Below are 19,865 nucleotides of genomic sequence, written 5' to 3'. Positions count from 1 at the left end.
GTGCTAGCGGATGGGGAGCAGCAGTTGGTAATAAGTCACATTTTGGTCAAAAAATTTCACAGATCAAACCCTGGTCGTCCTGATCTTAAGGGTCCTGGGACCCCTCCTAAAAGGGGAGGTACTGTTGCAGCCGTTCTGAGGTTCCCACCTTGCTTTCAGGCCAGACCAGGGTTTAGCAGCATTCCTACCTCTCCTGGAGCTGAGGGGTGTGGTGGTTGCAAGATTAATGTCAGTCAGCACCTGGTGCTAAGTAGCTCTGCTCCTATTCAAACAGTGCTAACTGTTACTCCTGTGCTGGTCAATTAACTTCAGTCCTATGTTGGACAGCGGCGGAGCAACACAAAGTGGTGGAAGCTCTCCATTATAAGCTAAGTTCTTTGCTGTTTGGTTTTGTTTTGTTTCTCCTTTTGTTTTCTGCTAGGGCTCCCTGATAGGGACCGGTCAGTGGCCGAGGCTCGAGTGCAGGCTCACACTTATCAGCGCAGTCAGTCTGCCGAGTAGGCAGGGCCCCCTCCCGGGTTAGGGGACGATAGGGAGAGCATTCCCCTTTAGTTTGTTTCCTTTTGCACAGTTGTGCCTTTGATTTATGTAATTGAGGTTGCACGTTCTTAGAACGCAAGAATAATGTTGTCGTCCCTCGCCCCTATGCCGCTTTTAATGCACGCCAAGACTTTATTTGCTTTTTTCAGTAGCTAACTGGCATTGATTGTTCCAGTTAAGTCTGCAGTCAACCAGTACCCCCAGATCTTTTTTCATATCACTGTTCCCTAGCAGTACCCCATTTAGTGTATATTGGTGACATCCATTTCTCCTGGCAATGTGCATAACCTTAGATTTATCAATATTGAACTTCATTTGCCATTTTTCTACCCAAGTCAGACTTACTGCCCTGTAGTTACCAGGCTCTATTATAGACCCCTTTTTGTATATTGGAGCTGCATTGGCAATCCAGTGGTACAACCCTGGTTTAAATAGAGTCGCTAAATCTAAGAAATAGTAGTCTCTCTTTCACATCACTTAGTTACCCTAGAACCCTTGGGTGTATTCCATCTGGACCTGGCAATTTGTTGATTTTAATCTTTTTTAACTAGCTCTGCACTTTCTGTGTTAAGCAGGTGATATTTAGCAGGGGGCTGTTTGTTAAGAAAATTGTAGATCAATGTATCAGTTAATTGTTTTTGCTATTAAATTGTAGACTAGGAAGATATAGCATTCTGCTAGTATAAGTAGTGAAGGGGTTAAACGAAACCTTTTCTATATACCAATGAATCTGTCTGTCTTAATCTGTTGTTAACAATGACAGGAAGTCGTTGAAGGAGTTAAATACATGTACAAGTTGAATCATGACTGTCTAATATTGTGACAAGTGGAAAAAGAAATATAGATTAAAAATAAATTAGAAGTCCCTAGTTGTAAAAAATCATGTGATAAAATACGGATAAAGTCAGCTAAAGGTCAGCAGAAATACGGATTATCTACTGCTGAAGCCTGGTTAAAAGAAGCCCCAAACTGTCAAGCCCATATAAAAAATAGACCCCCGAAGGTTTGATGAACAATTCAGAGGGTTAATGAGAAATTACAAATTGAATGGGGAAGAAATAGAGAGAGCAGCTAGAAGAATTCTAGGGCCAGATTGGAGTTCTGTAGAAGGGAATGGGAGGGGAGGAGATGGTAGACCCCTTTCACGTGATAATCACGATTTAATAGAAGGAACAAACAATCTCATTCAAAGATTTAGGAACTGGTGGGCTAGAAGGACGAATTGGGTGAAGATAAATTGATGTACTCAGAAAAATGATGAGGATGTAGATCAATATTATCAAAGACTGAAGGAAAAAATTGACATCTATAGTGGACCAGAGGCACCAGAGGGAAATCAGGAAGAGAGAGATGATCCTTAAGCTGCATATAATCAGCAATTAAAAAATGTGTTTGTAAGTGGAGTAAAGAATGAAATAGGAGGTTATATAATAAAATATATGGTTACCCTTAGGACGGGATCAATGCAATATGTTTTGTAATATACACAACATGCAGAAAAGTTTTACAAAGAAAAGGGGGGAAAGTAAGATTTTTTTATACAGGGAGAAGAATGTGATATGATGGTTCAGGAAAGTCAGAGAGGTCATTCGACAGCGAGAGGACATGGAAGTAGAGGCAGAGGAAAAAGCAGAAGTGGGATGCAGCTCGGGGAGTTAAATGTGTTGGAATTATAGGAAATCTGGTGATTTTACCCGAGAATGTCCTGAGAAACAATGTTTCAGGCACCTTAGGGAAAAATGACTAGAAGGGGTGGATGTACAACACTTGGAGGATCTCTTGGCAATTTCTACTGCCTGAGATGGATCTCCAGGTAAATGGGCGGATGATTACTTTCCTGGTGGACTCAGGAGCCACCAGGACATTAATACATCCCAATATGTACCAATGTAAAATGTAATAACAGTCATACCATGGTAAGAGGGGTTAATGGCCGGACCCACAGGGAATCCTTCTCTGAACCCGTTATAACAGATCCAGAGACAAATAAGCTTGTGAAATGTCAGATTATATTGTCTCAAATATGTCCAGTAAATTTGTTGAGATGCGATGATATGACAAAATTAGGTATATCTTCACCAGAGAACCTCAGGGTTGTTGTGAATCCCCCCAAATTTTCTCCCAGGGTATGTCAGCAAACAAAGACCAGTTCCAGCCTCCTAGAGGTAGTCAGCTACTACTGTATGTTGATAGCTAGCAGCAGACAGTGGGGAGAATTGTATGGGGGATGCAGTCGCACTCTTGAGGTTTCTCTATGAGCAAGTCCATAAAGTAAACAGGAAGAAACTCCAATACTGTCAGCAAACTGTTAAATATTTGGGGTATAACCTGTCATATATCCCTCCTGCATGACACTACTGCTCACAGCCACCCCTGATAATGGAGAGATGTACTTCACTCAATCCATCTACCTTACTTCCTATTTCTTCAGACGGTACTCCACACAACTGTCTAGGAGAGATGGCACAAAATGTGTTACCTAGACCAGATCTCCAGGATATAACTCTTGTAGATACTGAATACTCTCTTTGTAGATGGGTCATCCAGGAAGAACTTCGATGGCAGCAATGCAACTGTATGCTGTGGTTACAATATAAGAGGCCAAAATAGCTGGGTAGTAGTGCCTACTCTTCGCAGACAGCGGAAATGGTAGCTCTGCCTAAGGCCTGTCAGTGGGCAAAGGGCAAAAAGGTCACTATTTAGATATGTAGCAGTATTGAGCCATGGCCCCTGCCATGTCTCAACAGGAGGGATATGGTTGCACTCATATCTAAATTATTCACAGTGGATGGCTTCACAAATTACTCTAAAAAAAAATGGGGGTTTTGTCCTGTATTGTTTCTGCTAACACACAATGCACAAGGGAATATAGGACTTAAAAGGAGTATTTTCCAACACCTCAGTATCTATTCTGCATATTTGTATAAATTATATTGAATTAAACAAGTGTGAAGGTCAAAAATATTGTCTAGTTATTATAGATGCTTTATCCAAGTGGATAGATGTTTCCCACAGGTCAGTGGGATGCAGCCACAGTGGCTAAAGCATTACTAAGGGAAATAATACCAGGTGATTGGGTCCTCATCAAGGGAATAAAGAAAAAGAACTGGAAGACCCCAAAGTGGGAAGGACCCTACCAGGAACTCCTGACTACTCCTACTGCAATAAAGATTGCCGAAAGGCAGACCAGGATTCACCAGTCTCACTGTAAAAAGGTAACACAGGCAGAGCAGGGTCAGTGTGCTGAGGGGGTTCCAGTCCGCTACAAAAGGGGGGTCCAAATTAGGTGGTCTCCATCTCAACCTGGTGAAGAAATCCACATCCCTTCCCCCTCGACCTCCTCAGTAAGAACAAAATGAAAAGAATAGCATTTCTTTTCAGAGTATTGGGGAGTCTGGGGAACGCTATTTATGACAGCCCTGAAATTGTCAGAGGTCATCATCATATTTACCCCCATCCTACACGATGGGAGGATGCTGGTAGAGCTCTGAATTTAACTTTTATAGAAGGAGTGACGAGCGCAATTTTAGTAGATATGTGTCAGATGAGGGACCTGTTGGCATTTAACACAAAGCATGGCTAGATGCTTGCCTGGCTTGATAGTACTCTTAGTCAGGCCATGTCCCTAGAGGCCATCTTAGTGCCAGTTATGGCATGCGGCCATTTTAGTACCTGCTGTAATACCTTCGGCCGCCGCTCAAACGCCATCTTGGCTTCTCACCTCCCATAGTTGTACCTTTTACCTAGCATCCCAATGCTTGCACTCATTGTAGTACACAACACCAGTGATTAGTGCCTTCTCTGAATTGCGTAGGAATAGTCAGAACCCTCCATGCCATGTCCTCTGTGTCTTGATGATATGTTGGCTACCCTAAGTGTGTGCCATAAGATAGCGTCAGTATGATACTGTGGCATATTTAGTCAGAGCAGAGGAATATGTATGATCTCCTTTAGATAAGTGTCAGGTAGGGAGGCGAATGGTTGCCATGGGTGACGGTAGTACTGACAAAGATTGGGAATAATAGGCAGCAGGACAGAAGGGATGATTACATAATGCAGATAGTCATGGTAAAAGAGTGAAAGAATGAAAGTTTAGAGTAGTATCAAATTAAGTTGACAGACAATGGCTTGAGTGCTGGCTCTGTGTGGTAGGTTTAGCTCACAATTGGTTAAATCATCTTTTACCTGGGGCAATGCTGTATCTGCATAGTGTGGCGTGTGACTGCACATTTGTGCTTATATATATCAGTGCGAGTTCTGCACTAAAGCAGAGCGCATTAACGATCGTTCCGCTTCTGTTGTAGAAAATTGTTCTCTAGGAATCAATAAGAAAAATTGTTGTGACAAGTCTTCATAGCACATCCATGTTATCAGGTCGCAGTATATATGCTGCCAATTACATAATTTAGCTCTCTTATAATTTAAATTGCCCAGCAAAGGACAAAGAAAGGAAGAAGAGCAAATCCAGAACTTTCCCGAATCCGGAGGTTCCGGGCTCTCATTTCCGGGCTCTCATTCCCAGGTCTACATCTCAGCTGGGCTCTAATCAGAATGTTTTTTTTATTCCTTAGACTGATGATATATTGTGCTTCTTTGTTCATACAGGACACATGGGGTTTCCCATTTAAAATTTGAATTGCAATCAATTAATTTTGTAGGCATTTATGAAAGAATGGTCTACTGTAAGGTAACAGGCTTTACCACCACCAATGCGGTTTTAACATGACCATAAAAACGCCTCCAACAGCTAGCCCATTATAAAATTTAAATGGGGTAAGTATGTGGGTCTGGGGGGGCACTGTCACTGCTGTGGGGGCCACTGTCGCTGCTGGGGGGTCTGCTGTTCCTGCTGGGGGGGCACCGTCGCTGCTGGGGGGTGCTGTCACTGCTGAGGGCTGCTGTGGGGGGCTCTGTCACTGTTGGGGGCTCATCATTACTAAGATACGTGAGGGGGAGGCTGGGAGAGGCAAGGGCCTGTTCTATGGGTGTTTTAGGTTTACTAAATACAGTTCTATATTAAATTATACTTTTTTGTTATTTAAACTATAAATATCGTAAATTTATGGATTTTTTTCTTGAAGTGACACACCACCCGAGTTATGCTTGTTTTTTTGGCAAATTTTGGCACACTGAGCTCAAAAGGTTGCTCATCACTTCCCTATGCTGTGATGCACCAGTATTATTGTACCTTGTCACCACCAGGAAGCTAGGGCTTTGACAGGGCTTGCATTGAAAAATGCCCCTGTCACACCATTAGCTCCTGATTGGCTGAATTCCTGAAGGTCTTTGCAGTGTCTGTAGGGATTTTGTCTGGCCTGGAGTGTTAGGGTTGGCTCTGCTGTTAGGCTTAGGTTATTTGCTGTAAATGCTTCCATGTAACAGGTGTAACATGGAAGCATTTAAAGGTAATAATCTAAGCCTTCCAGGAAAACTAACCCTAACCCTCCAGCCCAGGGAAAAAAATCACAACAGATTCTACTGCTATCAGTGTCTCTGAAACAACTTCCATCTCCTGCCACCCACAACTGTGTATTGTGACTTCTGAGTGTTTTCTCTTTCTGCTGTGACAGAGGAGTGATGATGCAACAGAGCTCAGCCACTCCCCTTCACTGAAGCCTCCCTGCACACTCCCTCCTTAGCCCCCACCTGCTTATGGCAGCGGCAGCAGCCCCACTGCTTCAGGAGCCAGACGATCACCTCCCTCAACACCGGGGAGAGTGACAGTGGGGCCGGTAAGGGGAGTGGAGGTGAGAGACTACAGCTGCCAGAGAGTTACAGCAGGGCCAGTAAAAGGGAAATGGGAGGCTGGTGTCTGGTACTGCTTCCCTGTCTCCGCTACCTTCAGCACCTGTGACCGCCGCTGCTGCTGAGTGGCAGTTGGGGAGCTGAGTAGCTTTCCTGATGAAGTATCTTCCTTGACAGGTGCCCGGACAACATTCTCAGTGACTGGCAGGACCTGTAAGGCCGAGGAAGGGAAGGCAGCTGCCAGCCAATCAGGAACTAGGGGCATCACCGCCCTGTCAATCATGCCTCCACTCCTACTTCCTGGTGGTGACAAGATGATGCACCTACACTTCTGTGTCCTTAAATAAACATTGTTTGTTTTTTTTAACTATTGGCAGCACCATATCATGGTTTTTGCATCACCTTACCTTACCTTCCCTGACACGAGGACAATGGCTTTACTGCTGTAGGAGTAAGTAGAGAGGGGCCACTATAATTGGGGGCACTATAGGAAGGGGCACAGAGGGAGCACTGTTACTTGGTGGGGCCACAGGTGTCTATTGGGGATAACTGTGGAATCAGGAGTCAGTGCAGAGATGACTCGAGGCTAGAGGGGGCCACTATTACTTTGTAACTTTGCAGGGGATATTGAGAGGGGAAGTGGGAATAGTAATAGGATTGGGAGTGTGTGCAGAGATGACTACTGGCTTGAAGTAGTCTTCACAGTGGTCTGGGCCCAGACAGAGGAAAAGCTGAAATGGACAAATGCAATCAGAAGAAAGGTCACCTGTGATCAATGAAGGTAACTGCACTATAATCACTATCCCTGTGTAGAACTAGTATCAGACTATTATTTAGAGGTATACTTTTACCGTGAGAGTGTCACTAATAGGCATGGCTTAGCGCAAAAGGAGCATGGCCTAATGAAAAAAAAATGCAGTGTTCCAGTTGCACTGCAAAAAGTTGTCACCTTTTTCATTGTTCAAACGTTGGGAGTTGTGCATCATGAAGTGCCAATTACAGTAAGCCCCACATAAAGGTTCACTATTTTTTTCCCCAGACATGCTAGATAACTATTTCTTCTCGGTCTTTAGGACTTGCTTAGATCACCACTTATAGTCTAAGGATCCATCTAAACTTTTTTCAGGATAGGCATGATTTCAATGTGTGAGAACGGAGAAATGGAGTACAAATACAGTTGTACCTATAAGTCCTAAGTAGGGAGTCCATAGAGAAGCCCTGGCCAAGCTAGCAACAGCGTATACACGCAGACGCTTAGTAAGCTGCTGCATTAGGGATATATTTGGTAAAAGCCTCAATTCAATGGGAAAAAAGTGAAAATGTGAAAATGATTTGTAGGCCTGTCGGTGGGAAATGCTTCCGTGAAAGGCAGCAAGCAACAAGTTGCCGTCTATCTGTCAGTGTCACAACAATGTAGCTTAGTCTTGTTCTGGGCCGCTTCGATTGCTCAAGAGGAATGTCAAATATTTGGAGCTGGGATTCTACACCACATACGGAAATGCGACACAAGTCAATTTTTTCCTAACCTCTGCCATATGGAGGGCCCACACAAATATCTGCAAGCAGTGCTATAGGCACAATGCATGGCTTCATTCATAGTTCTCTCATTACACTACTGCTATCATCCAAATATATGGCACTAAGGAGACAGTAATGTCAACCCTATATGTATAGACTAGCTGATATACCCGGCTTTGCCCGAGTTAATTTGGTACTGGTGTTTATCTGGTGTTCACACGGAAAATCTTATGAAGTCATGGTTACTTTAGAGATACTGAGGAAAAACATATGTTCACCATTTTGCATAGTTCTCTGCGTTACCCAGGAAAAACCACCGGAGGTAACCATGCGATGTTTCCTTTATATAAAACTAGCTTACCCGTTGTGCGTTGCTGCGAAGACAGACAGACATACATACATTTGTTTTTATATATCTAGATAACAACCAATCACAGCGCAGCTTTCATGTTACCTCAGTGGTATAATATATAACAACCAATCACAGCGCAGCTTTCATGTTACCTTAGCAGTATAAAATATAACAACCAATCACAGCGCAGCTTTCATGTTACCTGATCAGTAAGAGAAATAACAACCAATCACAGCGCACCTTTTATTCTGCCTCAGCAATATAAAAAATAGCAACCAATCACAGTGCAGCTTTCATATTACCTCTGCGGTATTATATATAGCAACCAATCACAGCGCAGCTTTCATGTTACCTCAGTGGTATAAAATATAACAACGAATCACAGCACAGCTTTCATGCAACCTCAGTAGTATAAGAAGTAGCCACCAATCACAGCGCAGCTTTCATGTTACCTCAGCAGTATAAGAAATAGCAACCAATCACAGCACAGCTTTCATTTTACCTCAGCATTCTCAATATCCAGCAATTGTCTTGCGAAACGTTCGGCGGATGCATCATTTTCTGGTTGAACACTCATCCCGTTGCTCGTAATGCCTTTTGCTTTCGTGCTTGAGATGGAAATCAAACGATCTTTGTCTGGGGGGCATAACTGTCTACGACGCTTGCACGCGCGCCACCTATCGTAGGATAGTTGTACTATGCCTATAATCTTCCCAGGAGTGTACTCAACAACTTCCCGAAGTTTCATGGCGATCGGATGAATGGTGTAGTAGCGCATAAAGGACAAACAGACAGACAGACACACAGACAGACATACATTCAATTTTATATATATAGATGACATCAGGAAGTGAGAGAATTAGATTGCGTACGTAAAATTTGGACGCAAATTCTTTTGCACTTAGAATTGAATAATCGAGTTGGGACCCACTAACTTTTCCTCTTTATGACATAATCAATGCTCATGGCAAATTTCATGTTTCTACGACAACGGGAAGTGAAAGAATTAGATTCCGAACGTAAAATTTGGACGGTAATTCTTTTGCGCTTAGAATTGAACAATTGAGTTGGGACCCATTAACTTTTCCTATTTATGAAATAATCAATGCTCATGCCAAATTTCAAGTTTCTCTGACATCGGAAAGTGAGAGAATTAGATTCCGTATGTAAAATTTGGGCGCTAATTCTTTTGCGCTTACAATTGAATAATAGAGTTAGGACCCATTAACTTTTCCTATGTATGACATAATAATCAATGCCCGTGCTAAATTTCAAATAAGAAAATTAGATTACGTACGTAAAATTTGGACGCTAATTCTTTTGCGCATAGAATTGAATAATCGAGTTGGGACCCATTAACTTTTCCAATATTTGACACAATCAATGCCCTTGCCAAATTTCAAGTTTCTATGACACCTGGAAGTGAGACAATTAGATTCCGTACATAAAATTTGGATGCTAATTATTTTGCGCTTAAAATTCAATAATCGAGTTGGGACCTATTAACTTTTCCTATTTATGACATTATCAATGCTCATGCCAAATTTCATGTTTCTACGACATCGGGATGTGAGAGAATTAGATCCCGTACGTAAAATTTGGACGCTAATTCTTTTGCGCTAAGAATTGAATAATCGAGTTGGGACCCATTAGCTTTTCCTATTTATGACATAATCAATGCTCGTGCCAAATTTACGTTTCTATGACACCGGAAAGTGAGAAAATTACATTCCGTACGTAAAATTTGGATGCTAATTCTTTTGCGCATAGAATTGAATAATCGAGTTGGGACCCATTAGCTTTTCCTATTTATGACATAATCAATGCTCGTGCCAAATTTAAGTTTCTATGACATTGGGAAGTGAGAGAATTAGATTATGTACGTTAAATTTCGACGCTAATGCTTTTGCGCTAGAATTGAATAATCGAGTTGGGACCCAATTACTTTTCCTATTTTGGAGATAATCTATGCTTGTGCCAAAATTCATGTTTCTACGACATCGGGAAGTTGGAGAAATCTTGGCGAGTCAGTCAGTGAGTGAGTCAGTGAGGGCTTTCATCTTTATTTATATATATATATATATATATATATATATATATATATATATATATATATATATATATAGATTAAGATTATGTGCAGTTCTGCCACGAGCATAATGAACTAATTCTATAGGAAGTGTAGGAAAGCCATGATCATCTTGTGACTGATACCCTGGGGTGCCTCAATGCTGCCTGAGGCAAGGTGTGAATGCCAGCAACAAAACACCATTCATTTTACAGGGATTGAAATTTCCACACACAAGAACCCCAATGCATTTGAAGCCCCCCACAGCGTCCCCAGTAGTAGTAGTGTCCCCAGTAGTAATAGTGACCCTCCCACAGCATCCCTAGTAGTAATAGTAACCCCCTTCCCACCACAGTGGCCCCAGTAGTAATAGCACCCACCCACCCACCCACCCCATGACCCATATACTTACCCCCCTGCTCTGCTTGGTGCTGATCCCAGGTGCACACTGTGATGCCAGTGTGCTGCCGGATTCCTCCTATCCTGCTTTCGCTGAACCAGGTGGGAGGCGTCAGGGGAGGGAAGAGGAGGATACGCGGCCCCTGCTGGTATTCACTAACGTAATGAGCGGGCAACGGCAGCACGTACCAGCAGGGAGGGCTCTGCGTGCCGCCTCTAGCACGTGTGCCATAGGTTTGCCACCACTATCCTAGAAGGTGTGAGGATAATTATAAATTAATGCTTGCTCCTTTGAAAAATATGTAAATGGCAAAATGAAACAATACCTATGCAGCGCCACCTACTGGAAGGCAGTATTCCTCCAAGCCTTTTGTACAGTCTGTACCTGGTTAGATCTTGCTTCTGGAGAAGACACTGGCTTTTGTTTATATTTCCAATCATGTTGTAAGGCCTGCTGAAAGGTCAGACGCTGACTTGCACCAATGCTGCTGTCAGGAAGGTGGATGTGGATCCACCTTGCACACACTGATTTGACTTTTCGCTATCTAAGAAAACAGCACTTGTGGAACCCTGATTTTCACCCTTGACGCCTCCAAGCAACATAAGGTCTTTGCTGCTGGACTCCAAGGCGTTACTTGCACAGATGGTCCCGGTGGTTCCTGATGCTGTGAACTGGGACATAACCAAGAAACTAGCAGTGATCAGGGTTGACAGCACAACTTCAGCAATGAGGTCCAAGCAAAGGGCAAAATCAAGTAACGAATCTGAGGTCAGGAGCCTAGTATTCAGCATAATCCGGAAAGATTCAGTGGTTAGAACCAGAGAATTAATGAACAAACCGGGGTTTTATCGTAAGGGGTATGGAGTAGCAGCCAGTAAGCTAGGAGCCACTGAGAACATCGTAAAACAGTCGGCACCTCCACAAGTTGGTAATTTAGCACACACTGGCTGCAGCAGGCTGGAGGGAGCTGTGGTGCGCCTAATACTGAAAACTCTCATACAACTTCATAGCTATGGAGAAATTACCTTCTTACTGGGGGCACCTATCTAACAGTGGTGGGGGGTGGAATTACCTACTAGGAGCATCTACCTAATAGGGGGCCATCTGCCCCTTCCCCAGCCAACTCTTCCTATGCAGGGCCCCAAGAGAAGCATCATTGGAGACACTGCTTGGTGCTAAAGGGGTGGAAGGGGACATCTTAGTCTTTTACTTAGGTGATGCACCATAACATCTCTGGTGGAAGAAAAAGATTGATGCTGAAGGAAGGCAATGTCATGAAAGATAGGAAAGCGAATACATGTTTGTGCTTGAAAGCAGAAAGAGGTCTGTCTCGTGTGCTATGAGGCAGCGTCAGTGGTAATGAGGACAATATACGGTGGGATTTTGAGTCTTACAATTTCAATTGGCCCTTTGACGGCAACCATAAGGCTGATGTGGCCCTCAGAGAAAATAATAACACCCCTGATCTCCATGTAAAAGCTGTAGCAAGTCTAAGTGGGAAGACGGACGCAGTGATGGGTTAAACTAAGAAATGCTAAGCAGGATTGAACACATGGTAAAATACTCGGAGTGGAGAGGTTGAGATTCAACTTTTCCATTTTTGGTCAGAATTATTCATGATTAACTAGAGCGCACGATATCTGCACAAAGGGAAAAGGAAAAGCTGGATGAGAATGTGTTATGAAGAGATTCTTTATAGGTCAGAGGCGTAAACTTCTCTGATTACATAAATATAAAGTAGTGATAGAATATACGTATGAAGAATCACTGGGAAGTTTACAAATGGCTATTCTGAGATAATTGAAACTACGGTAAGGCATTCTTCAGGCACACTTTTGGGGGGCGGGAGGGGTTTGGACTGCAATATCTGCTGTGGTTCTTTATATTCACACATTCTTTACCTGAGTATTTCTCATACTTTTTCGCAGTGCCAACTAGGAGTTTATGAGACAGTGATTGAAAAGGACGCCATCAGAGAACGCCATAGTGTGAAAACTGCTCTGAAAGTATGTAAGGCCGCCACATAAAAGCAGACTTCTTGTACCTGAAAGCCAACATCTAGCCACAGAAAAGAGCACCCTAACTGGCGCCTTCAAGCTGGCATATTTTCTATGGACCGTAATGTGGAGCTAATGTAAATCTAGGTATCTATTCACATGACCAAATTTTTCATGGCTCTGTCTTAAAAGCGCTGCATGACCTGTTTTGCCTCTGTATTGGCATTATTTTCTATAGGGCAAATGTGGTTGCATATTTAACAAGTGGAAAATAAAGCCAATGACAGCAAACGCAGAGGCAAATACAAAGCAAATACTGATGACATGCAGTTGTAATGTCATCAATAGCAGGGCCGTATAATGGATCTGTATTAGGGATGTGTTACAATACGCCCATCTGAATTTAGCCTAAGGCTAAAGGCACATGGCCATCATTTCAGGCTGTGTGCTGTCCATGTAAAACCAGAGCCAACACACAGATATGCCGAGTCCATATATACCGAAGAGCTCATGGACGCATACTTGCAGTTACAGCCTACGGGAAGGGAGCAGACATCACTTATAGAGTTCATGCAAAAATCATCCATCCATCCTTCACCTACATATTTGCTGGAGTGCCCCCACTTTGTGCTAAAGTAAAACGGCCACCCATTCTCAATAGTGCTGGTGCAACGTATCAATGTGCACCATCAGCCCCTCACTGCTAGTGATACAACAGCATAGAGAGCAGATCACGTTGACTGCTATGTGACAGCCCTAATTTATATCTATGCTGCAAGGACACAAACATGCATTAAAGGGGTTGTCTCGCGAAAGCAAGTGGGGTTCAGCACTTCTGTATGGCCATATTAATGCACTTTGTAATATACATCGTGCATTAAATATGAGCCATACAGAAGTTATTCACTTACCTTCCCTGCGCTGGCGTCCCCGTCTCCATGGCTCCGTCTAATTTCAGCGTCTAATCTCCCGATTAGACGCGCTTGCGCAGAAGGGTCTTCTCCCATCTCTTCAGCCTGGCCGCGCCCACTTGTACGCGTCATCACGTAGCTCCGCCCCCGTCAATGTGCCGATTCCAGCTAATCAGGAGGCTGGAATCGGCGCACGCTATGGGCGGAGCTACGCGATGACGCGTACAAGGGGGCGGGGCCAGAATGCAGCTCGTGCCGGGCCGAAGAGATGGGAGAAGACCCTTCTGCGCAAGCGCGTCTAATCGGGAGATTAGACGCTGAAATTAGACGGAGCCATGGAGACGGGGACGCCAGCGCAGGGAAGGTAAGTGAATAACTTCTGTATGGCTCATATTTAATGCACGATGTATATTACAAAGTGCATTAATATGGCCATACAGAAGTACTTAACCCCACGTGCTTTCGCGAGACAACCCCTTTAAGTGGTCTGCTACAATGCAAAGTGCGTGTGAAGTTTTTGCTTTGTGTTGCAAAAATAACCTAAAATCAAGTTCACACACAGCATGCAGCTCTTTGTGTGGATTTGGCTAATAAAGGATTGGAATAGGGGAGCATCACTGCAAAGATCTGCAATAGTTAAAGGGGTTGTCTCGCGAAAGCAAGTGGGGTTATACACTTCTGTATGGCCATATTAATGCACTTTGTAATATACATCGTGCATTAAATATGAGCCATACAGAAGTTATTCACTTACCTGCTCCGTTGCTAGCTTCCCCGTTGCCATGGTTCCGTCTAACTTCGGTGTCTTCTTGCTTTTTTAGACGCGCTTGCGCAGATGGATCTTCTCCCTTCGGCTGGTCTTGGAAGCATCGGCTGGTCTTGGAAGCATCGGCGTTTTGGCTCCGCCCCCTTGTACGCATCATCACGTAGCTCCGCCCCATGACGTGTGCCGGTTCCAGCCTCCTAATTGGCTGGAATCGGCACGTGACGGGGGCGGAGCTACGCGATGATGCGTACAAGGGGGCGGAGCCAAAACGCCGATGCTTCCAAGACCAGCCGAAGGGAGAAGATCCATCTGCGCAAGCGCGTCTAAAAAAGCAAGAAGACACCGAAGTTAGACGGAACCATGGCAACGGGGACGCTAGCAACGGAGCAGGTAAGTGAATAACTTCTGTATGGCTCATATTTAATGCACAATGTACATTACAAAGTGCATTAATATGGCCATACAGAAGTGTATAGACCCACTTGCTGCCGCGAGACAACCCCTTTAAGGCATGTTGAAGGTCCAAAAAACTGGACGATGCTTTGAATTTGCTGCAGATTTTTAAAGTTGTTTCTAAGCAGTTATTCAGAAGAGCATAATTCCCATCTGTGTGTTGTCCAAGTGTAAGATGGACTTTTCACACTCCGCACTTGGACCCGCGACTCTCACTGTCTATAGATAAATGGTCATGAAGTAGTGGAAACAGCAGATCAAGGTGCAAAGCAATGAAGTTTCTTTATTTCTTTCCTCCCAGACAGAAAAACACAACGTTTCGACTACAAGAGTCTTTGTCAAGTACTTTAATGCACTTTGTAATATACATCGTGCATTAAATATTGGCCATACAGAAGTTATACACTTACCCCCTCCGGTGCTGGCATCCCCGTCTCCATGGCGCCGACCAAAGCTGCCTTCTCCCTGGATTAGACGCGCTTGCGCTGTCTGCCCTCTTCTGTCCGGCTCTGGCGTGCTCGCTCTGCAGAGGTCTTCTGCGCATGCGCAGAAGACCTGTGCGGCGTGAGCACGCTGGAGCGGCCCCTTCAGCGCAAGCGCGTCTAATCCAGGCAGAAGGCAGCTTTGGTCGGCGTCATGGAGACGGGGATGCCAGCACCGGAGGGGGTAAGTGTATAACTTCTGTATGGCCAATATTTAATGCACGATGTATATTACAAAGTGCATTAATATGGCCATACAGAAGTGCTGAACACAACTTGCTATCGCGGGACAACCCCTTTAACACAACAAAGTCCCTTGTAATTGAACAGGTAAGCCATGCATTCTGAGTTATAAACTTTGCTATATCTGTGCACATGCACATTTTGCTTAGCAATGGTGCCAAAAATGTTTCATCCTGACTTTATGATTTCCATTATAAACTTTCACAGGATGACACAAAAGATAGTTGTCATCCATAATGTATATGTAAAATAAAGCAGAAAGTGCTCATGTAATGAATGTGGCCAGTTCACAGCAGGTGCAGAAATGCAGCATAGAGTTAGGTCAATGGCCCACAAGTAAAGAGCACATTTGGAGCAGATACTGAGAAAGTTCTGTTTTTGCACCACTTTCGCTTATTCCACATAAGGCCAGTTTCAGATGACCGTATGCAAACACGCCTTGATATGGATGCATATTATGGACGTGTTTCAGATGACATTACAACCACATTTGCCTTCCTATATTTTACTTTTTACTGTGTAAATACTGATCAGTATTTGCACAATATAAAAGGATGGAAAAACGAAGGCAAATACACAAAAATGGCCATGAAAAATATGCCACCGAAAATAGATAGAAAGATTTACATTAGCTCCGTAATACAGTCCCCAAACATGGGCCAAATGCGCAGTTAAAATACAATTGTCTGAAAGCAGCCTAAGAATTTTGTCCTAAGCCGCGTCACTTTTGGACGGCACACCCATTTTCTAATCACTTGGCAAGCGACGATTAAAGTCAGAGATTTTACCTCTAAAGGGTTGCACATCATTCATTGCGACATTTTTTATTCGCAGAATTTGTGACAACCTGCTTAACAAATGTGGGCCAAATCGTGAAATCCATCTAAGATTCAGCTGCAACGTGTGATTAATTTCTTCTGCTTTTTCTACAGTTTAATGCACGAACGCCGCACCCATTCCACCACCTCTTAAAGCGAGTGTTCAGTTTGAATGATTGGATTTGAGGCGGTCATACACACTATTATTTGACATACGAACAGGGAGGGGTCATGTACCAGTCCCTACATGTTATACACATAAGCTCCACAAAGTATGCTATTTTCAAAGACTTATTTTAAGAAAAGATTACATTTTGTGCAATTTCGATGTAACTGACCTGGAAGATCAACACTTTGAAATTGTTTCTTCTCAAGAGCTGATTGTGGTTGTTCTCCAGCTTCTTCACCTGCACAGTCTGCTTATCCATGCGATCCTTGACATCTCTCATGTTGGCGCTGACTTTGCGGGATTTCTCCAGAAGTTTGCTGACGGTGTTGCTGGTGGAGGTGTGACTTTTTGATAGTTTGGTAATATCATTTTGGATGCCCTTAACTGAGTTTTCTATTTCAATCTGCCTCTTTTCCATTTTGTGCTGGTTCTCTTGCACTGAGTCCAGCATGTTCACTAGTTTATCCAGCAGGGTGAGGACTGTGATGGCGTTGACTTGATTGCTGTCTTTGATGGAGTCCGCCATTAGTTGCTGGGGTGTAGGGCTGGAGCTGGGGGACTCAGCAGGGCTGTGGCTGGGCACCACCAACTCCTGGCTCTCATGATCAGCGCTCTTCTGAAACTCTTCGTTGCTCTTCTCTATTTGAATTGCATCTTCCTCCATGTTCACAGATGTTCACAAATCACACTGCGCAGCTGCTTCACTTTCCCTCTTGAGGTTTCTTATGAGATACACTAAATAAGTTTGCCGTAAAAGTAGCAGATGTTCTCTTCCCTGGCTTCTCCTTTGATAAGTGTTTGCTTTGATAGGCTAGTATGACACACAAGTCTGCAGAAAACTCTGCCAGCAACTACATTCCAGCTTCTCTTTTAAGCCTCTGCTCCACCCACTGGGAGGTGAAATGTGAATTATCCAAACTTTTCAGCTCTTGGGGTGTTTCCGAGCACACACTCCATGTCACGGCACTCCTAGATGTGCAGGTTTACGTTTTTTTTCTTTAACATGCCATAGTTCAGTAATGACTTCATGCAGGCACAGAAAACACCCTATGTTGGCCAAGAGCCATCTCTGCTTCTCTTGGCTGCAGGGGAAAACTTTTGGCTGGCTGCTATGATACACTGGAACACTGAGCATGTTTTTTTCCTGGATGAAGTTATTTTCAGAGAGAAGTATTGTTTGCGCCTGCCAAGGGAATAACTCATGATGTGGTTCACATCTACATTTCTTTTTCCTTACAAATATAGGTTAGAGATCTCAGCTTTCACAGAGTTCTTCTAGAGAGAGGGGGGCCAGGGGGTGCGGTATTTGGAAGTTTATCTCCCTCTTGTAGTGAATGGCTTCGCTGTGACATTTCCCTAATTTAACCAGTAACATGCAATACTATATTACATTTGCAGCACAGAGTATCATTGACATGGAACAGAAAGAAAAACTGGTGTATGGTGCAGTCATCCAATAAAGCAGTCAGAAGATGAAAATAAAGAACACACTTTACTTTAATTATGTGAAGCAGCAATCTAAATGCATTTACATAGCTGCTTCTCTATGCAGCTGGGGGCTGTGTGTGTTCCCTAATCCTCATACAGCCCATCTATCCTACAAAAAGTTGTGGAACACCTGAGCAAAAGAAGTATTAATATCCATATCTTAATACTTACTGGGGCTCCCTGGGCCCTAATGACATTGGATACTCTCCATGGTATGCTTCTTACTATGTGCTGATACACTTCAGCTGGTATTTCCCTGCATTCATCCTGCAAACGTCTGATGACTTCTCTTAAAGAAGATGGACACTGTTCATATTTCTTGATTCAATGCATCAGTTCATCCCAGAGATGTTCAGTAGGGTTCAGGTCAGGACTTGGTGCCAGTCGAATAGTGGAACATCCATATCCTCAAACCACAGTAAAACAGTGTTGGATGTGTGACAAGGTACATTTTCTTGTGGGAAGTATGGCTGACCCATCCCCAGAGTACTGCCACATTGTCAGCAGCACAATATTGTCTAGAATGTCAAGGAACAGCTCCATGTTGATGGTTCTTGTCATTACAATTAACGGGCCATGCCACGTAAACCATCCTCAGACCATAACCTCCGCTGCACTTAACTGTTGTCAGAAAACACTCAGGCATAAGGTTTTCTCCGAGATCCTCCACATCTGATACAGCCACCTGATCTGAAGAGCAGTAGCCTGATTTGTCACTCCACTGAATGTTCTTCTATTGTAGATGGGCTGATGCCCTGTACTTCACAGTGGATGGCTTGTGTTCCACTGCATAACCTGTTTGTCCTATAGTGTGCAGTTCCCATCACAGGCTATAGCTAACACTGTTACTGGTGTACCTTGACGCCGCCAGAAGCTAGGGGTTTGACAGGAGGAACGCCCCTGTCACACCCCCATATCCTGATTGGCTGTGGACCTAGCAGAGGTGTGAAGAGGCAGAGAGCAGCCTGCCATGATTTCTGACAGGGATGGAGGGTTTGGGTGAGGGGTAAGTGTACCAGTTGGCCTTAATTTTATAATATAAGTCTAACTGTTACACTTACCCCTCACCCTAACCCTCCATCCCTGGCACAAATTGCCACATGGTGATTTTCCTCTGATAGACCACTCCTCCGCTGACGGCTCCGCTCCACTCTCTCCCCCATCACCCTGCAACAGTACACTGTAGGCTTGTGTGCCGGTGACCCCTGCTGCTGACATGGGGCTCCCGGCCACCCCGGTCCTCACACAGCGCCTCAGGGCCCCCTTCCCCCTGCGGCCAGATGACCATCTCCCCCCACCAACACTGTCCTGCCCATGTGCCCATGCACTTTGCTCCTGGCCCACCTTCTCCCTGCAGCCGCCTGGCCATGTGCCCCCGCCGACACTGGGCTAAACTTGCGGCCGTCGAGCCTCATAATGCTGCCCTTTTGCTGTGTGGTTCCGCAGTGCTGCTGATGCCGCCGCAGACGCCCCCAATGCTGCCCCTCTTTTTATGTGTTGTTCGGCTGGCTCTGGTGCTCCTGCTGCTCCCGCTGCCGCAGCCACCATCCTCTGTTCTTCAGGTGTAACGCTGGGCCAGACGTTGTCAATGATTGGCACGCCCTCAGCCAATCACAAAATGGGAGCGTCGACATTTCTGACAACTGCTGTCTTATGGCAGCACCCCAAACTTCCGGTGGCAGCATAATACACCAGTACCGCTGACACCTCCATGTAGCATAATTTAGGACACCTGATATACTAATAAGACATCATCCATTCTACTGATAGGGGTTCCTTTGGCAAGATACTGTTTGTACAGTCCAACAAGACACATCTCTCAGCTGTGTATGTTCCAGCACTACTGATAAAGAGGCCTGCTACCCAAAAACATGTTTAGCATGCTCATTTACATAATAAAAGAAAAGCTGGATTT

At 44.2% G+C, this 19,865-nt stretch overlaps 1 protein-coding gene across 1 annotated transcript in view; it reads right to left on the bottom strand.

Annotated features, from left to right (window-relative positions):
* Positions 1-17,370, bottom strand: part of CAVIN2 (caveolae associated protein 2) — a 132,586-nt gene extending 115,216 nt beyond the window's left edge. The window contains exon 1 of the mRNA XM_066577161.1: positions 16,632-17,370. Within this exon, the coding sequence (XP_066433258.1) occupies positions 16,632-17,126 (495 nt within the window). The 5' untranslated portion in view covers positions 17,127-17,370. The remainder of the gene's footprint in view (positions 1-16,631) is intronic.
* Between the last annotated feature and the right edge of the window lie 2,495 nt (positions 17,371-19,865).

This window comes from Eleutherodactylus coqui, chromosome 8 (genome assembly GCF_035609145.1).
Source record: "Eleutherodactylus coqui strain aEleCoq1 chromosome 8, aEleCoq1.hap1, whole genome shotgun sequence".
Classification (NCBI taxonomy): Eukaryota; Metazoa; Chordata; class Amphibia; order Anura; family Eleutherodactylidae; genus Eleutherodactylus; species Eleutherodactylus coqui.
Note: the sequence above shows the minus strand (reverse complement) of the source record. Positions and strands in the feature narration are given on the sequence as shown.